General features: G+C 37.7%; 1 protein-coding gene across 2 annotated transcripts in view; it reads right to left on the minus strand.

The window, feature by feature from the left end:
* The window catches only part of LRIG3 (leucine rich repeats and immunoglobulin like domains 3), a 64,849-nt gene that overhangs the window by 13,709 nt on the left and 31,066 nt on the right, over positions 1-20,074 (minus strand). For both annotated transcript variants that reach the window (XM_020795544.3, XM_073000438.2), the window contains 9 exons: positions 14,139-14,273; positions 12,522-12,665; positions 10,740-10,883; positions 10,395-10,538; positions 9,837-9,980; positions 8,146-8,226; positions 6,969-7,040; positions 6,665-6,736; positions 1,790-1,953 (listed from right to left, as the gene is read on the minus strand). In XM_020795544.3, the coding sequence (XP_020651203.3) occupies positions 1,790-1,953; positions 6,665-6,736; positions 6,969-7,040; positions 8,146-8,226; positions 9,837-9,980; positions 10,395-10,538; positions 10,740-10,883; positions 12,522-12,665; positions 14,139-14,273 (1,100 nt within the window). The remainder of the gene's footprint in view (positions 1-1,789; positions 1,954-6,664; positions 6,737-6,968; positions 7,041-8,145; positions 8,227-9,836; positions 9,981-10,394; positions 10,539-10,739; positions 10,884-12,521; positions 12,666-14,138; positions 14,274-20,074) is intronic.

A 20,074-nucleotide genomic window follows, 5' to 3' on the forward strand; every position in this document is an offset into this window, starting at 1 on the left:
AGGTGCAAGATTTAAGAATTAAATAGCTTACTATCTCAAGAATTCAAATATATCTTTAAGCAGCATTTTCCCTAGAACACTGACAGGATAACTAGGTTATGAAGATCAAAATGTTTATTCAACTTGGCAAATTTGTTAATCCCAATAGCATATAATAAAAATTTCACCTATTTCTGGCATATGTTGTACAATAAGATTAATTCAAATAGCAAATCTCTCAATTACAGCACTGTTTTAAAACGATTAAGAAGCTAGCCTGTACTGATTCTATACTAGGTTCTACTGTACGGAAGTTTGATATGCTATGACTGAATGTTCCTTTAACTTTGAATCAACTGACAGCAAATATTTTCTTTTATATAGGTGATATTTTGCAGCTTAATTTCATTTGCTAAGAACTGTGTCAATCAGACCTTTTAACCTGCTGTTTCACTAGGTATATTTTGGAGATGACCAGAATAGGTAACCTTGTTTTTGCTCCTCGTTGTGCTTACATAAATTTATTTCTTTTAGTGTGTTCCTAAGTATGTACAAAACAACAGTAGAGCATGCAAGAGCACTTTGATACTGGTTGCAAGGATAGATGTTAACATACAAAACAATTTTTCACATCTGGATCTCACATTCAGCATTAAATTATTCCCTCTATAGTAAAAGTAATACAAAATTAACAGCACTGTAAATATTTGAAGAAAAAAAAAAAACACTTCCGAGGTTCTTGTGTCCAGTTTCACAGGACATTATAAAGAAGCATGTCATTTCCTGAAAGATAAATCACCTTATCTTTACTTCAAAAAGAGTACAAAGACTATGCTACAGAAATAGCTACCCTTGTATCTGGAATGGGTTCAGTTCCGAATCTAGTTTAGATTAAGTTTCACTGCCACATGCCTAAAGATGGTACTGAATCTATTAACAACAGTGAGTACCCTTTCTGCTCTGTTCAGAATGATTCCTAAGGTACTTAAGAAGCCCCAAAAGCTGGTCTGGCAGAGAATACTGTAAACAGGTTTGGACAGGATCATGGGACCTGACCTGCCTACCAGGGTGGCAGAATGGCAGAATCTTCTCCTATGATTTAAATGTTCTTACAGATGTCACTGGCTGGATAGCTCTGGAGTCAGAGGTTGGGAGTTCAATTCCCCACTGTGCCTTCTGGAAGAAGAGCCAGTTTGTGTGGCCTTGGCCAAGCAGCACAGTCCCACAACACGCCAGAAGAAGGGAATGGTAAACCACGCCTGTGTAACCACTACGTGGACAACTCTGAAAAGGGTTGCCATAAATCTGTATTTATTTCATGGCACATGTTTATTATTTATTATTATAGATCTCACACAGATTACAAAGAAGAAATACTGTATTGATTTAAGGTGGCAACATTGGTTTCTTATCTGAATGCTTCTTGACCTTTGAACAATGACAGCATCTTCCTTAAAGAATGATTGAATTGCTCCATTTAAGAACACAAAGTAAACACCAGTCTAAACAAATCAAACTATGATTTTATTTAGAACTATGCTTACCTAAGCTCTATCCATATTTTAACCACTGATCTGCTCTTTGTATGTGAAATTATGTCATAAACTGCCCATTTGAAGTAAAACCACAATCTCTAAATATCTGGAGATCAGAGTTCATAAGGAGTAAAAGGAAAAAGAGTATTTTAATTAAACAAAAAGAAAATTAACCCCATTAGTCCAGGCAATAAAGATAAAAGACAGTTTTCTCTTCTCTAAACCACCCTCTTATTTTCAAACCCCGTCAGTGGTAAATTGCTTTGTAGACTCACCACACACAAAACCATCCAAGCTGACAGCAAAAACATTTCTTCCCTTGAGTGTCTGAGGGTGGGCACAAGTGGCATTCACAAATGTCTGGAAGTTGTTGTCTGTCAGCCATTCTGGAAGCCATTTCAACTGGCAATCACACAGAAGGCTTGATGTGTTCAGGTACCTAGAAAAGCAAAAGGGAGCAAACTCATTTCATGTGAAGAAACAGTTTTCTTGGCCTTCAAAGGAACAAATTACATTACTATAAAAAGCAACCACCAAAACTGAATGAGCATAAAACCCATGAAGATGAACAGGGAGTATGAGAAGGATGAGAGTTTTGACTTTCACTGAATCCTGAGCTGGATCCAAAGAAACGTAGAACATGTTCCTTGTGGCCAATGGATCTTGTTTTTCTTCAGTGTCACACATGTACTTCTGCTATACATAGCTCACTGAATTGGGGCCACACTTCCTACTAGGTACACCCAGAGTAGGTCTCTGGATACTGTTTCACAGAAATATTTTCAAAAAAGAAAACCTTACAAACGTTGCCAACATACTTGTGATATATCTGCTACTCTAAGAACTGCTGGATAGCTCAGTGGTTTAAGTCTCTGGCTGTGGAGCCAGAGGTTGGCAGTTTGATTCCCCACTGTGCCTCCTTGACAGGGGCTGGACTTGATGATCCATAGGGTCCTTTCCAGACCTGCAGTTCTAATATGATGATGATGAAAGGATACATTTTGTCTTCATTACTGTTCACTCACATCACGCCTTTCCTGGTGATGGTTGCCAGACCCTAAAACTTGCTATCAAGGACTATATGGTCTCTCTATTTGATTTCCAGCTACCAAGAGGCAAAGACTTTTTTAAAATTCAGGTTTGCTTTGGGCAAACGGCCTCACTGGACGGAGAACATACTTTCATCTGGGTTGGTGTTATATTTTCTTCTCTTGGTAGGTTGTCAAATTGCATTTTAAATTTGTTACACTTTCATTCCTTTTATGTCTTTTATCTGTGCCATTTAATCATCATCCCTTTTAAGTCACATTCACAGATTTGTGTTGATATAATTGGAGTCTCATATATATATATATATATTTCAAAGTTTGCTTGTTTGTTTCCTGAAATGGTAACAATGAGAAAAAAGAAATTTTGTATGGATACTAATGATTTCACAACTTAAATAATTAGCTTGGATATTTCAAAATGAGTTTGTCTTGAAAAATCTCCAAAATGATTAAGAGTTACAAACATTACTGTGCAGATACTACTCACTTATAAAATATAATAACTGGATTAATTATCCAGCCGCCTAGAGTGGTCCTCACCGACCAGATAGGCGGGGTATAAATTAAATAAATAATAATAATAATATCTTGAAGTTAGTTAGCTTAGGCTTGCAATTGGGAATACCGACAGGGTTTTTAAAACACTGTTATATGAGCTTTGTGAAAGACCCATCCTGCTTCTTTTGTGTTTCTATTTATTCCTAATAAAAGTTTTTAAAAACTTGTAATTAGCTTTTAGGTATGTTTGATCACAGACATTTCTTGGAAGCTTCTGTAAAGTGTGCCAGGTAAACTTCAAGTACAATCCTCTGGCTATAAACTACCGTATTTTTAGCACCATAAGGCACACTTTTTTCCCACAAAACAGGGGGGTGGAAAGTCTGTGCGTCTTATGGAGTGAAGAAAACAGATTATATTTTCCTGTTTTCTTCTCCTAAAAAATTGGTGCGTCTTATGGAAAGGTGCGTCTTATGGAGCGAAAAATATGGTAAGTAGTTAATCGGTTGTGTACTAGGGAGTTTGTCAATTCTATTTCTTCTATTATTTATTTATATTATTTATTTGACTTTTATACCACCCATCCGGCTACAAGGCCACTCTGGGTGGTTTACAATAAATCAATAACACCAATTTATTTTAAAAAATCAGACATAAAAATCAAAATCAAGATCAAAATTATAATAAACACAGTAATGGGCAAAATCCTACTGCCATAACTTTGTGTGGCATAACCCGGACTGGGCAGCAGTCATCAGACAGCTTTTTTTAAAAAGACTTCCCCCTTTCCATGTCCCAAGGCTCTCAAAGTCTTCCCCAGGGCAAAAGAGATCCCTAGGAGCCTCAGAATCTAAAAGGAGGAAGAGATGAAAACCTAATTACTTCAAATGCTTGCAGGGCCTGAGCTGGGTTATGCATGTGTAAAGTTATGAAACACAATGCTGCCTACTAAACACTTGTAATCAATGTCAGAAGAAATTGGCTTGGGTGATGATATACTATGTGTGATGCAAACAAATCTTACAAACAATGGCCAAATTTCAGCAATATGCTGTGAAAAGCTCATGACATCATCAGCTGTGGGTTTGGGGTTTTCTTTGTTTCATTTTGTAAAGTAAAGTTTTCCAATCCCCACCTGTTCAAGGTCCCAAAGGTCACCTGGGTTGCCTTTCCTCTTGGGAAATGTTTGTATTCTTAGTGGGGAATTTTTAGTGGGTGAGGAGTGTTTGGGGATTTTTTATGTTTGTGCATGTAGGTCTCTGAGTGTATGAATTTTGTTGTATGAGTATACTATGTATATACTTACAATGACAATAAATTTATTTGATTTGATTGATTTATTGATTTGGGGAAGCAATTGGGGGGCATGGAATGGGGAAGTCTCTGGTTTTCAAAAATTGCTGCCACTGGTAAAGTCATCCCAGTGGGGCAGATTTTTAGAAAATTCCCATCCCCTCTTCGGCCCTGGGTGGTTTCCCTATGAGGAAAGGGCTCCCGAGGTAGTAAATTACAGTGCTGGATTTCAGACAGTATTTCAGTGAAAACACTGCTCCTTCAACTGCAATACTTGGATGGAATTTTTAAATTTGGAATTCTTCCACATGGTTATTGAGCTGACTTATGGGCTAGGTACTGGGAGGACTACTGGGCAGAGTGATTGCCAGAGCTGGAGGGAGTAAACAGGGGGTATACAATAAGTGTGCCATCTATGGAATCCATTTACCCAGAAGACAAAATAATCTGGAAGTACTTTAACTTTAAAAGCATACTTTCTGGGAGCAACATGCCTCATTTTCTGTGGGTTCCTTTCAATGGTGTGCAAAAATGAACACCAGCAACTGTCTTGCAAATACCATCTGGCACACATTACAGCAAAGGTGCAAATCGCAGACTATAGACTTTTTATGTGCTTGATTACACATATTATGTTCCCCCTCTCACCCTGCACCACACAAAGGATGGAATATTTTTACTGATGAATTCATAGAAATAGCACACCTAATACCTCTCAATGTATATTTCTTTTCTCAAGTCAGCAATGTATATTTTTCCTTAGCTATAGAAATCTTCTCAGATTACGTAAGGCATTGGAAAAATTAGGAAGAACTGCTAAGGGTTGTTTTGTTGTTACGTGTTTTCAGCGTATGGCAACCCTATGAATGCCCAACCTCCAAAAGGTCTTTTACAGAGAATCTTACCTCCTCATGAGCAAAGTAGGAGGACTGCCTCAGTTTTATCATTTTTGTCTCCAAACATAGTTCAGGCTTGATTTGATTTAAGGCTCACTTGTTCATTTTGCTGGCAGTCCAGGGTATGCCCAAGGTTTCCTTCGGCACCACATTTCAAATTAATCATCCCCCCCCCCGTCAGCTTTCTTTACTGTCCAGCTTTCACACCCATATGTAGGTACTGGAAATACAAAAATGTGTATGATCTTGGCCTTGGTCTCCATTGACACTTCCTTACACTTAATAATCTTTTCTAATTCTTTAATTGCTGCCCTTTCGAGTCTCTGTCTTCTTTGGATTGCTTTGCTGCGGTCAATGTTTGGACTGATGACTGAGCCAAAGGTATACAAAATTTTTAACAATTTCCATTTCTTCATTATCAACATTAAATTTGTGTAGTTCTTCTGTAGTCTTGATTTTGTCTTGTCTTTCAAGTGCAGTTCTGCTTTGGCACTTTCTTCTTTCAATTTCCCTAACAGTTGTTTCAAGTCATTGCTGCTTTCTGCCAGTAAGATGGTATCATCTGCATGTTTTAATTTGTTGATGTTTCGTCCACCAAATTTCACTCTTCCTTCATCTGAATCTAGTCCAGCTTTCTGTATAATACGTTCTATGTACAGATTGGACAAGGGATAAAGTGCACCTTTATCTGATACCTTTTCATACACAAAACTATTTTGCCTCTCCATATTGTGTCCTATGTGCCCACAATATAGATTACCCATCAGAACAAGCAAGTACTAGGGCACAACCACTTCTTTTAGAACAACCCAAAGCAAGAGCTTTCCTGTGTTCTATAAAGCATAGACTGATCTTCTGAAATCCTTTGGTCTACTCCAGCAGCCAGCAGATATGTGCAATACAATCTTGAGTATGTGTTCCTTTTCTGAATCCTGCTAGGACATCAGGAATTTTTTACTCCATATAAGGCAAAAGCCCTTGTTGCAGCACTTTGAGCATCACTTTGCTTGCATAAGAAATAAGAGTAAAAGTCCTATAGATATGGCATTCCTTGGTATCCCCTTTCTTGGGGAGAGGACTGTATACTGAATCTTTCTGTGGGCCATTGTTTTTCCCCCCGATAATTGTTGGCATATTCTTGTTAAGATTTAATTCTAGAATAAGAATGCTGAGAAGAACACTATCTGACCAGGTGAAAAATAAAGAGAAAGCAGAAACAGTAAAACTGAAGGCCTATACAGAACAGATAAAAGGATGACAGACTCCTTTGATGAGGAATCCTACGATGAAGAACCTGTGATTCTAGAAAGTGAAGTGAAAGGTGTTCTGAAGGCACTGGGAAGAAATAGATCACCAGGGTTGACAGGATATCAATAGAACTGCTAAGACTACAAGTAAAAATTAGAAAACTTACAATTCTTTAAGTTTCTTCATTTGTGAAAATGTGTTTCCTTGAACTGACATTATTGCATTGTTACTTAGATCTCTGGGGGAAAAAGACAAAAAAATGCAAATAATAAAGATCAAATTCTCAAATTCCATTTCAAAAAGACAAAAATGGAATAGCTTGCAAGAACAATACACATTTCATTTGAAATATAACAATTTGAAGAGATTTGTGGGAGAAATTCCATCTGTGATTAAGGTCCAAAAGCCTATGTTAGTGTTGCTGTATGTTTTTGTGACTGTTTGACTAAATACAATTTTCAACTACTTACAGGTGTTCAAGTGAATCCAGACCAGAAAATGCTTTCTTAGTAATTGATCTAATCCTGTTTCCTTGTAGTAGCCTGGAAGTATAAGTACATAATGTGTAAAAGATGCAATAAAATAAATGCAGTGTTTTGGAAACTGCAAGAGGTTCTTTTTATAACTACTTTTTAGCTGGTTGTATCACAGTGTGCCTTTAAGGCTGTTACTGTCACAATGTTATTTCATTTCTTAAATACAGACATATATGTTGGTTCAATAACCAGAGAGAACATGGCATTTAAATAAATCTAATGCATATTAATTTGGCAAAGCAAAACAATTCTATAATTCTGATATGGTGAAACCTTAACATTTTATATTCTGTGAAATATGAACAGAAAATTATATATATATTATTTACTGTACTTACAAGTTGCCTCATAACAAAGATTCTTAACTTAAAGAAATTTCCAATAAACACAGATCAAGCAACAGCACACTTTTAAAATACAGAGACAATAATAGAACAGAAATCAAAACAAATTCAGTCGGGCAATCAAGTCAATGAGAACAAAGCAATCACCTTTATAAGGCTACACTTCGTAAAATATTTTCAAGCTAAGAACAGTGAGAGTATGGGTTGCCTTTAAGAAAAGATGGAAGATTCACTAGTCGATCAAGGATGAGAGTGTTAAATCAAGATGCTTCCAAGAGCAAAGCAATAAAACATTCCAGTGTTTCTAGACTTTTGCTTCAAGGTTTCACATCATTATTTCCATTCTTTCTGCCTCCATTTAGCCCACTTTCTCCATCTACTGTAACCTGAATGAAGCAGATACATCTGATAACTAAGCTTCAATTGATCTTGCATAGTTAGAGGTCACATCTTGGGAGACAGGGCCATGACAAAGAAATAAACATGAACATACATTCAATGATCAGGTGGTTTAGAGGTCATATCTACCTTACAGACACAGCTACCATCTGGCCTTTAATCAGCCTAATACTACCAACCCTCCACTACCTTGGACTGCCTGGCTCTTCTACATTTTTCATTCTCCTTCCTGTCTTTTTCTAACCTATGGTTCCCTGGAAGGACAAGCTTTCCAGAATACATCTCAGCTATACTTTACTGATCTACAGGAAAGAAACTATCAGGAACTGTAACTGCATTGAATATATACAATAGTAAGATATACTTACAGCCATCGAAGCTTGTCAAGTCCAGAGAATGCACCATTCATATCTTCAATTGTCCATGAGATTTCATTGTTTTTAAGATCCCTATTGTAAGGGGATGAAAAATCACACCCAAGATTTGAAAATTGCACAACTGCAGAAGCATGCTTAAAATCACAATAATGTGATTGTAAGGAAGAAGCAAACGAAGAATTCAAGTTAATACTAGAGATGGGCACAAACCAACACAATGGCAGTTTGTGACAGCTAGTGGTTTGTCCATGTCAATGAACCATGCTGAACTTTTTTTTAATGAACCAGTTCATGGTTTGTTTGGTTCAGGCCCATCTCTAAATGAAAGGGGGCATTCTGTGTAGCTCAGCTACATAGAAACCCCACCTTAATGGGTTTCCCATCCCACACTCTCCTTTATGGGTCTCCAACACCTTCTTCTGATGCACTGCACAGCTAAGAAGGATATAGATTGTATGGGGCCTATTTCTTTGAGGATTCCCTACATCAGTTGTCCCCAACCTTGGGCCTCCAGATGTTCTTAGACTTCAACTCCCAGAAATCCTGGCCAGTAGAGGTGGTGGTGAAGGCTTCTCGGAGTTATAGTCCAAGAACATCTGGAGGTCCAAGGTTGGGGCCTAATGGGTGGCAAAACTCCACTTCCCACAATGCCCTTAGCCTCCCAGAAGCAGTGGGGCAGGAAGAAGGCCCCAGACAGCCTACTGTCTGTCCTACTCAGCTGAGCATCAGGGGAGGAGCAGGAAACGGCACAAGAAAGGTAAGTACTCATAATGGGGGGACACTTTCTTGTCAATATTCCATCCAGAACAGGTCTCTTCCCCAACTCCCAGATATGGGAACCACTGGTGCAGAGCAGGGTGGGTGGTACCCTACCAGCAACCTTGTTCTGTCTCTTTGGCCCAACACAAAGTACAGGCTTTCAAAACTGGTGCCAGGATGGGTAGGTTTCCTTGTGTGAGAGAAGGAGTCCTTTTGGATTATGGCAATTCCTCCCCATTCCCAGACCTCCAATCTCGACTGATGCTATATCATGTATGGGGGGGGGCAGAGCCGAGACAGATCCACCCCACCCATCCAGGTGGCTGGAGAATATTTTATCATGGACTGAACTGGCATTCAGCAGCAGTACCAGCAAACTGGAAACTGGGCTGAAAAGATAATCTGGATCATAAGAGATGCAGGAAGGTCCAAAACATGGGAAAGGCTTCATTCATTCACTCACTCATAAATATTTTTACCCTGTCTTTCTCCTTAAAAGAATCCAAGGTGGCTAACAACATTAAAAGGACAATATTTAATATTCCGTCTTTCCCTCACCTGTCATATCCGACCCTCAACACCTTATCTCCCTCTGCCCAATAAAACCCAATCAGGAGCACATGACACTCAATGTTACTGAAAAGAATCCCAAATCCTTTTATATTCTTAGACATAATTTTAAATGGCAGCCCGGGAAGGGGGGGAACCAAGATGCTTTGTGATTCTGAAAGCAACAAATTGGTTTTTGAAACTTTTTACAAGAACTAAGTCTATGACAGCTTTACATTGGAGCAACTTCCAAGAATCTCATTGACCATGTTGAACTCTAATAAAGAATTCAAGGATGAACAGTACATATATTTATCATTTAATTTTACTTCAGATGCTTTTTTCTTAATCTTAAAAAAAATCCAGAAACTTACAAAGTTTGTAAACTGGATAGTCCCCGGAAGGCACAATCAGCAATGTAACTCACTTTGTTGTTCCCAATGTTCAGTCTCACCAGTAAGTTTAAGCCAACAAAGCTTGAATCTTCTAGCCGTGCTAAATTGTTGTAAGTTAAATCCCTGAAAGTTTGATAGGGGAAAATGCTTGTTTTAAATAATAGTAATAAAACATTCAAGCCTAAAATCAATCTATCCCTTAACTTGTTTCACTCTCAGTATTTCAAACAGAAGTCTCCACATTATCTTCCATTACACATAGTTTTCTTGAAGAATAGACATCCTTTATTTGAAAATTACACTCACAAAAGCCAAGCATAACTACTACAAAGAAGGCAAGAAAGCTAACTTGAGCTTCAGATTCTCACAACAACAAAGCATTGTATTCAATGTACCCAGACAGGCCTCTTGTCATCTCAGAAAGTTTGCCACAAAAAAAAAAAAATCACAGATCAATGGTACACAGTTCATACTTTGGCTTGTATCCTATTCTTAAAAATGGAAGAAAGATTTTAAAAAACACAAACCACTACTCACAGCTCACTGAGTTTTTGGCAAAACTCCCAGGCATCAGGGCTGATCCTGCTGATAGCGTTTTGGCTAAGATGGAGCTGCTGCAACATCAGCAAGCCATAAAGCCAGCCTTTGGTTACCTCTGTTAGGTTGTTATGATCCAGCTGCCTAAACATACAAAAATAAAAATCCAACTTTCAGATACATATTTTTTAATCCTAAAGTAATGATCGTTCATACAGTACTCCATCATCTGTTAACTGATCATCCACACATATATTTGTCACAACTGCAGTTACTCAAAAAGTCAAATAAGCATGCTGTTCTAAGAAATGTTCTTCCTTGATGGTTAGGGAAGCAGATACTCACAGAATTTCCATGCTGCTTAAACCCCAGAAAGCTCCATCCATGAGCCTGGTGATTCCATTTCTTTGCATCCTTAAAGATTTCAGGGAAGAAAGTCCTTGGAAAGTAAGGCCGTCTATTTTTCTAATTTTGTTGCGGTTCATCTCTCTGAAGGAAAAAAGAAAGAACAGAAATATATGTAACCTTTCAGCTAATGAAAATAAGCATAGGTTTGCAGGAGACTCTGAACTACCTGTGATCCCTTCCTGTCTAAATAAATAAATAAATAAATAAATAAATAAATAAATAAATAAATAAATAAATATTGCCATTGTTGTTATGTGCTGTCAAGTTCCCTCCAACTTATAGCAACCCTATGAATGAGATATCTTCATAATGTCCTATCGTTAACTGCCCTGCTCAGTTTTGTAAACTCCAGCCTGTGGCTTCCTTTGTGGATTTAATCCTTCTTGTATTTAATCCTCCTTTTTTTCCTGCTGCCTTCTACCTTTCCCAGAATAATTGGCTTTTCCAGAGAATCTTGCCTTCTCATGATCTGACCAAAGTAGGACAGCCTCAGTTTCAACATATTTTCCTCCAGAGATAGTTCAAGCTTGATTTGAATCTAATACCCACTTGTTCCTCTTTCTCACAAATCCATGGTACTTACAAAGGTCTCCTCCAGCCCCATATTTTAAATGTCAGCTTTCTTAACTGTCCGGCTTTCACACCTGTACATGGTCATCGGAAATGCAAGAATGCGGATGATATTGATTTTAGTCTCTAGTGACACATCCTTATACTTAATTATCGTTTATTATAACTTCATCGCTGCCCTTCTGAGTTTCAGTCTTTTCCTGATTTCCTGGTTGCAGTCTTGATTTGGATTGATAATTGAGCCAAAGTATACAAAAATCTTTCACTCTTTCAATTTCTACATTGTCAACACTTAAGTTGTGTAATTCTTACGCAGTCATGTTTTTTGTCTTCTCAATTATTCAGTCCTGCTTTGGCACTTTCTTTTTTCTCTTTCACTAGAAGGCATTTCATGTCATTGCTGCTTTCTGCCAGTGTGATGGTGTCTCTGTATATCTTAAATTATTGATTTTTCTTTATTTCTTTTCTTTCTCTATACCGTATACCAAAATATCCTCCCTGTCTCTCTGAATGAAGCCTCCTTCTCCCATAATTTCCAAGAAAACTTTCCCAAACCACTTCTTGAACATTTAGCTTATCAGCTGACTCCCTCTAAAACATTTCTCCCTAACAATAAGTATTCTCTGTTGGCTTGCCCACCAAAGATGACGCAACATCAGAGAGGTTAGTTTGCTCTGGGAGTTAGGAAGGCAGCCAAAACTAACTGCAATGGTTCAGGATGGAGTCTACCAGTAAAAGGACAAGTTTTCTTTTCCTACCACCACCATATGATGGACCACACTCAACTGGAAATAGGCAAGGGTCAACAGAAAGTGCTGTATGTTTCTAATGTACCACGACAACATGATAACCACAACAAGATGCTAGCTCTAAAGGTCGATTTTACCAAGCCTGGTATCACATGTACACTTCCATTCCCATTACCTCTGGCTAGCACAGTATCATGATGGGGAAAGTTGCTCTAGACAGAAGAAGCAAATCAAACTGATACAAAAAGCTTAGAACAAGCCTACCTCCCAAAATTGTGCTTCTGTTTAATCTAAACCTTTCTTGTGCTTATGTGGTTTTTAGCAGAGATTAGGTTCTACCACTGCCAACAACCTGCTAGACTAATTTTTTAAAAATCAAATAACTTGAGGCTGCACTTACAGATGTTGCAGATGGGGAAGCTTAAACATCTTTTGTGGGATAGCTGAAATTCGGTTCCTGTTCAACTTCAGTACTTGAAGTGTTGCAGATAAATTGTCAAAAGTGCCTGGTTCCAGGCTGGTTATTCGATTGTTGTTGATGTGGCTGTAGAAACAGGGACAGAGTTAACATCCTTAGAAACTTGGAACAAGGTTGTTGTGATGCCTGATTACCCGGTATCTACTGTGCCTATCTTAACAACTTAATAAGCACCTTTATATCTCCCATTTACTCACAACAGTGTTCAAGCAACATGGGCCAAAATCTTCTTGTGAATGGCATATTGTTTGGAGGCAAACTGCCCCAAGTTAAGAAATCAGTGTAGACTATCAGTTGTGTGGCAAGGCACACAAGACAGTATGCAACAGATGTCTACAATGATTTCTTAAGCAACTCAACTCCAGATGTTATGCTGTTTGTGTTACACCAGCGTAACTTGGCAAAAGAATCTGGCCACAGTTAAATGACTCTTTGAAGACAAAGAGCTGATCCAACAAAAATGTCATTGTCATTGCTGATCCAACAAAAATGGACTTTAAATAACATTTCAGAATCAAAGATATTCTAATCAATAAAATTCAGAATAAAATTCAGAATGTTACACTGAACATACATTATTTTATAGTAGTCCCCAACATTTATCATTTCTAAATCTAAATTAAATTACAATTAATTATCAGCAAACCATGTGCAAAAATGATTACAATTTTGAAACCTTTCTATCAGTTGTAATGAGGAGTAAGTACATCATAATAATGAAATGGCAAAAACAGTTTTTAAAACATAAACATGAATTGTTACACTGAAAGAATTATTGGGAACACATACATGGCTAAGTAGAAGATGTAGGATATTTATATTTTACAAGCGAATTTCAAAAGGGATTTCCCATTTGCCAAACAGCAGAGGAAAATTCTGAAATTGGGATGAAAAGATTAAATTCACTGGACTTCGATTTTACAGTGCCACCTGGCAGTGTTGAAAAACTACTGTGCATCTTTCTTCATTCAACAATATGACTGAAATCTCATGAATAAGTTACCCTTGCATCTTTCCCTAGAATGAAGGGAAAAAGTTGAAATTCTCATGGGACAATTTTTCTGCACAGCAGTTAAATTCCACATGATGGGTTGAGAGCAATATCTATAAAATATCAAAGGTGCTATATTATTTCAGCTACATAAATTTACAGTTGTATGTGTAGAACTAAAGAAGTGCTGTCTGAAGCTTTCAGTACCTTAATGATGGTGCAGCTGAATGGCCCAGTCTACGGTACTCTTGTGAGTACGAAGGGGCTTTTGATCCAAGAGGTAAGGGGCCATTTTCAATACAAAACATTTCAAGGCCTAACGCCAGCAGGAGTACTGATGGTGATGGGTATATACCTATAGAGCTTTCCAAATCTGTGTCTTCTTGGCCACAAAAATTCCATTTCAAACCTCTTCCTGATAGAGCACCTGTCCACTAGGAGAGAAGCACTTCTGCCCCATTCATACCCCTTCTAGCCAAAGGATCTAGTTTGGGATGTGTGTGTTCTGTTAGTCTTATATGGAAGCTTTATTAAATAAAGTTACTTACAGGTACTTGAGCACCAGGGGAGGAAACGATTCCATCTTCAGCAGAGAAATATTGTTGTTGTTCAGGTCTAAAGTTTCTAGAGACTGAAATGGTTTCAGGTCTTCAGTCAAGATGTCTGAAATCTTGTTACTTGATCTACATTATAAAAACCAGCATTGATGTTAGACTATTTCAAGAACAATTACAAAATAAATAAATTTCCTGTGAAATTCAGATAGAGAAGTAGAGTTCTACATAAAAATAAAATGCTGTAATTTCAAGTAATATCACATTTGGTTGTTGTGGGGTTTTGGGGCTCTTTGGACGCGTTCTGAAGGTTGTTCTTCCTTCAGAAGAAGAACAACCTTCAGAACATGGCGAAAGAGCCTGAAAAACCCACAATAACCATTAGATCCCAGCCACGAAAGCCTTCACGAATATCACATTTGTTTATAAAGCACCTGACATTCTAGACATTGTACAATAAACTTTTTTTCAAAGAAGATCCGTCTCCTTCCATTCCCTAACATATCATTTATACTGAGTCTATATAATGGGAAGAGTCAGGGAATGAATACAGTATATATCAAAAAGGGGAGAGAACAAATAAGTATGCTGAAATGAAAGGAAATGTGGAAAAATGATTCTAAAGCACAATCTAGAAGAGTGTAAGAGTTAATAGAAAATGCAGTGCAGACCAAACACATTTGTAAAAGCTTTACTATCACTATGTATTATTTAGAAAAGCATCTATTATGAACTGGGTGCTTACAAAAATACAGAAACAATCCTGTTCACAGTCTCACAATCTTTTCTTTTAAAAAGTAACTAAGTCAACAACAGGAGACTGGAGTTGAGAGAAAAAGGAAAAAAATCTGTGTCAGCCTGAAGAGAGAAAAAAGACAGAGAAACAGAGTGCAAAAGAAAAAAGTACTTCAGTGATACAATTATTAACTTAAAAGAATAAAGGAAGGATACCAGCAATATTAATCATGGGAAATCAAGAGAGAAAACTCAGAAGAGAAATTGTTTGAAACACATTTCAAATAAAGTGATGAAAATATGAAGCCAATCAAATATTATAACAAGTAATACACATGTAAAGAATTGTAAGAAAAGGGATGAGAACTAAAACAAAATGTGAGAGTAGTTGGAAATAAAGAGATATCAAGAGGCACATATTTCCAAGTGAGAGAAAATAATAGAAGGCATCAGAATCCTTAAGAAACAGGAAGCTTAGCCTAAAAGAGTCTGAAGAAGATGGAAAAAGAAAGTCAAGGAATAGTCGGGAAAATCAGCAGTAGCTGAATATGCCCTAAAACAAGCTGCACATGAAATTCTATTTCAAAATACTGAAGTACTGGACAACACCAGCAATCATTATGTTAGACTGCATACAAAAGCCATTGAAATCCATGAACACCAGCAGAGCTTCAACAAAAAGAAGCCTAAAACTCAACAAAGCTTGGCTCTCAGCACTGAAAAATACAGCCTGCAAAAGGTCAACGAACTCTACCCAGCCACAAGGACCAGTGACCAGCTAATGACACCCATCAATTGCAGTGACAGATCATTCTCCCCCTTATCACAACAATACACCCACACACAAAAAACGCTAATCACCATAATAACCCAATCTCCTGAAAAGGACAAAAGCTGATCCATAGCTATAAACTATCCAACAAACTGCACCAGAGCACAGAGTGCTGACTCCTGTCCTCTGAAGATGCCGGCCACAGAGACTGGCAAAACATTAGGAAGAAAAACCTTAAGAACATGGCTAAACAGCCTGGAAAACCCATAACAACCACCAAGGAACAGTGCCAGGAAGGAGCAGGGTTATGGAAAAAAAACAGAAGAAAGGTATTTAGGATGAATACCAGCGGGTAAATGTAAACAATGATTTTTATAAATGAATAGGTGATGCATGACCTACTGTAAATGTAAGGCAGAAGAGGAAGACTAGTAAAAAGAAAGAAAGAAAGAAAAAGAAAGTACTGAAGTAGAATGAACAATGTGAATTTGAAAGCCAAATAAGAATACTGACATAATTAAGATGAGAAACAAGCAACAGAAGAATGAGACAGGCCTTCTGTATGCATGTCCATTAGCTTATGGGACCACTGTAACTGTGCCCTTTCTTCTAGAATCTTTGTTGGAATCAAAGACCAAGCTAAAATTTAATAACAAAAAAGACCTGCAGAGCTTTGAGACTAATATGTTTTATTTGCCACAAGTTCTCAAGGGACAGCCAGGTATGCAACAGGTAGTCCAGAACACAGTGTTCATGACTGCTGATTCATGCTGTGTAACTGCAATGACATTCTGACCACAGAGTTTAATCTATAGATATTTGTTCACAGATAGCAGGTGATAGTAAGTAAATCATTGGCTGTAAAACCTGAATGTTGTCAGACAGTAAGTACCCTGGAGAATAAAACATTCCTGTCTTGTACACCCTGCTACCACCATAATGCCCACGACAGAGCACAAGGCAGCAGCATGAGCTGGAGAACAAGTCTCCCTTTGATCTATGTGGTGTTTCCCTCCTCCCCCAAGCATTTAGGGAGGCCACACCCTGGCAAATATAAAGTAAGGTTTAAAAAATGGCAAAAATGCCAAAGAGTCTTGTAACAAGTTTTCTTTGGCATAGGTATTAATGGGATGCAGCCAACAAAACTTTACGTCAAATAGAACTTGTTAATCTTTAAGGTGCCATGAGATTCTTCACTGTTTTTGCTGCAATGGAGTGAGATGGCTCCCTTCCTGCAAAATAGAATTCCTTTACGTGAAGGAACCAAATCCAGCGAGAATCCTACTCATGTTTGCATAAGGTCTGTGTAATTTGCTGCAGGTAACTGACAAGTGCTGGGGTGCATCTCAGTTGCAGCCATGCAATTAGTGTTTATTTCTTCAGTATTCTTTCTTCAACCAAGACATACCCCAGCAAGTTATACAAACCTCAGAAAAACACCAGTAGGATTGTGGCCGTAGTGTTCCAATTACTATCCCATAAAGAAAAATAAACAAACAAACAGTAATTGCTTCCTTTAAGATCATTCAGTTCAAGACAGTGTTACAGTCCTGAGTCAAAAGACAACAGATAACTATGCTGCAATAACCTGCCGTATCTCAGCCAATACCTCAATTAAAACAAAAACCCACAGCGTTCACCTCTACATCAACTTGACAAACCGGCTGGTACTCTACTCAATGCCTTTTCTGAAGAAAAACAATGTTTTAAAAATTGATTCCACACTTCTCAGCATTGCCTAAGGATGGTATGCCGCCATGTGGATACTGGGATCCATCCTTAGGAAGACACACAAAAATTGCAAAGTCTTTATCAAAACTATATATTTTCTCCTACCCCTACACAATTTCAGGACACTGAAGCCTAAATGGAGAACAAGGATAGTTTTCTGGAAATTGTGGACAAAACCAGGAGGACAAGAAGTCCTTCCTGAAGTACCTGTTTAGCAGGACTGACTCATGGTTTCAGGGGACTCTGAGCAAAACTCCCTTTGATAGGTTTTCCTCTACATAATTCCCCATATACTTGGCAGTGGTGGCAGATGGCTACTATCTGCAATTTTAAATTTTCCACTGTACTCTAGAGTGATTCTCCAACAAGGAACTCTGGTAAGATTGAGAGCTGCGGTTTGCAGGCTCTGTGGAAGGCCCTAAAGAAGCATAAAGAGACTGTTTTTGAGTCATTATTATTATGAGAATGTTTTAAAGTGGTATTTCACCTTTGGGACATATATATTTGCTTCGAACGGTGATTAATAAATAAAATAATTGCCTGGATTACCCACAGCTGCCTAAGAGTTCTGCCTCTAGTCGTGTCTGTCAGTTTAATTTGTCCGACAGACAAACTTTAATATCTGAAAAATATACCACAGTCACACAGAGAGAAGCAGGCTGCCACCCTCAACTAAAAAGAATGTGCTATTTGAGGGTATTCTGAATACATTGACTTACTGTTACTTCAAAATAAGTTGTTTCTATTTTAAACAGGATGTCTGGCAACTGTAGTGCCCTATAAGCACTTACGAGAAGTTGGAAGGCTGAGATTAATTACCGCTCATTAAAACCAAAAATTTGGCTTGAAAAAAAGAAGAAGCCAGAAGTTGTGGATTAACTGGCCCTCACACCAGATGTGTAAAAAAGAACTGATATTTTGTTACACCTCAGACATTGTTCTCAGTCAGCATCCAATTTCAGTGCTCTGCCTGTCTGGTGCAAGCCTTTTAAATTTAACTCTTAACTGGAAGGTCTTCTTTAAACAAGAAATCATCTTTGAGCAACAAGGGATGATCAATGTGCCAGATTTACTAGCAAGGAAGGCAAGCCTAGATAACAAGTTTAAGAGGCTTTAGTTTAGGCATCAGTTTGTTCATAAAGTAATTACTAATAAGGTACTAAAACTGCCAATTACTTGAGTGACAAATAAAATTTTCCTTGCAGCAGGACTGTGTTTCAGCCTAAGCCAGCAATTTCCTGAAATGCACACTCCTAAACTGCAATGTGAAAGTGTTCAGTTAGGCAGAGGGCTTACACACTATAGCCTTTGTGTCACCATAGCTTCATAAAACAGAAACTTGTTACAACTGCTTGGATAATAGTCCTTGTATCATGATGTTTAGCAGTTCCTAATGGACCTGAATAATCCTACTCTCAGATTAGATTTTAACTAACTGGTAAATTACTTGAGGCAGCCTACTTTACCAATAACTTTTCCTTGGGGCTTTATTGTGGGAGAAAGTGTACTCATTTGTTAACTAATAGCATGTGAAACATTAGAGGTTTAATTACCTCTCAATGTAGTTCAAAGACATTACAAGTAATTAAAACATACTATATTTTGTTGCTGGTTATTCAAAAGATGTGCCTGAAGATATTTCAACTCTCTCATCTCTGCAGGGAGTATTATCCTGTCTTACAAAGGAATCAGACCTTAAGAAGTTCTTGAAAATCCCTTACATCAAATCTAGCAACCAAAGCTAGAATGTCATTGGTTTAAACCTTTCTTTTTGCCTTGGTAAGAAAAGTAGTTATTTCCAGTTCATTTTTGGCTCAGTTCAAGCAATTATAGTCTCTTGCACCAGTTTTTTTTAACAAGTAAATACCACGCCATGCAAGCTGTCATTTCAAACAAATGTTCCCCCCAATGCCACGAAGTCCAATTTCATGTTGTCTGTAATAATATCCCACCAAAAATAAAATAAAATGAATGAACACCGTTAATAAACTCTCACAGGGGGCTCAACAGTTGTGGCTATGTTTTTTGTGGCAAAAGTCTCAAAATTCAAATGCTTATGGAATGGAATCTGAGTGGCATTAGATTCCAGCACATCTTACAAGAACCAACCAAAAACAAATTTAAACTTCTTTAAACTTCAAGTTTTGCATTTCCATGATCCATGGAGAGCACTGGTCTTCAAAGTGTGAACTTAAGTCACTTAGTTGTAGGGGGGAGGGGGAGAGGTCTAGGCAAGCCTATGTGCGAGAGGCCAACCTCCAATTCCCATTGTTTTGGTTATAGACATTTGTTGTGTTATTAATGCAATTTAGAATTCTCTCTGAAACGTAAGAATCATCTGGCAACCATGACTGTAAACCACATCAAAGTTCAGAATGCTTATAAACACTTGTAAGCACTTGCAGAATGGCTGAATTGTCATTTCCTTGGCCTTGCAGAGATTAAAAACTGCCCTGCTTCAAAGTAGCCTACTTAAATATCTAAGGATCTTAAGCATTCATGTTGTTGCAAACTGGAAATAACCATTTTATCAGCAATTGAACAGAAGAAGATACTCTGTATTAAAATATTCTAAGTACTTCAAAAAAATCCAAATGATTTCTCCCTGCTCCAACTAACATGGGTTGATCCAACCTATTGTTTTAGTAATCAAGAAAACAAATATGACAACCAGTTTAATTTTTCCCCCAAT

Source organism: Pogona vitticeps, chromosome 5, assembly GCF_051106095.1.
Source record: "Pogona vitticeps strain Pit_001003342236 chromosome 5, PviZW2.1, whole genome shotgun sequence".
In the NCBI taxonomy this organism is placed as follows: domain Eukaryota; kingdom Metazoa; phylum Chordata; class Lepidosauria; order Squamata; family Agamidae; genus Pogona; species Pogona vitticeps.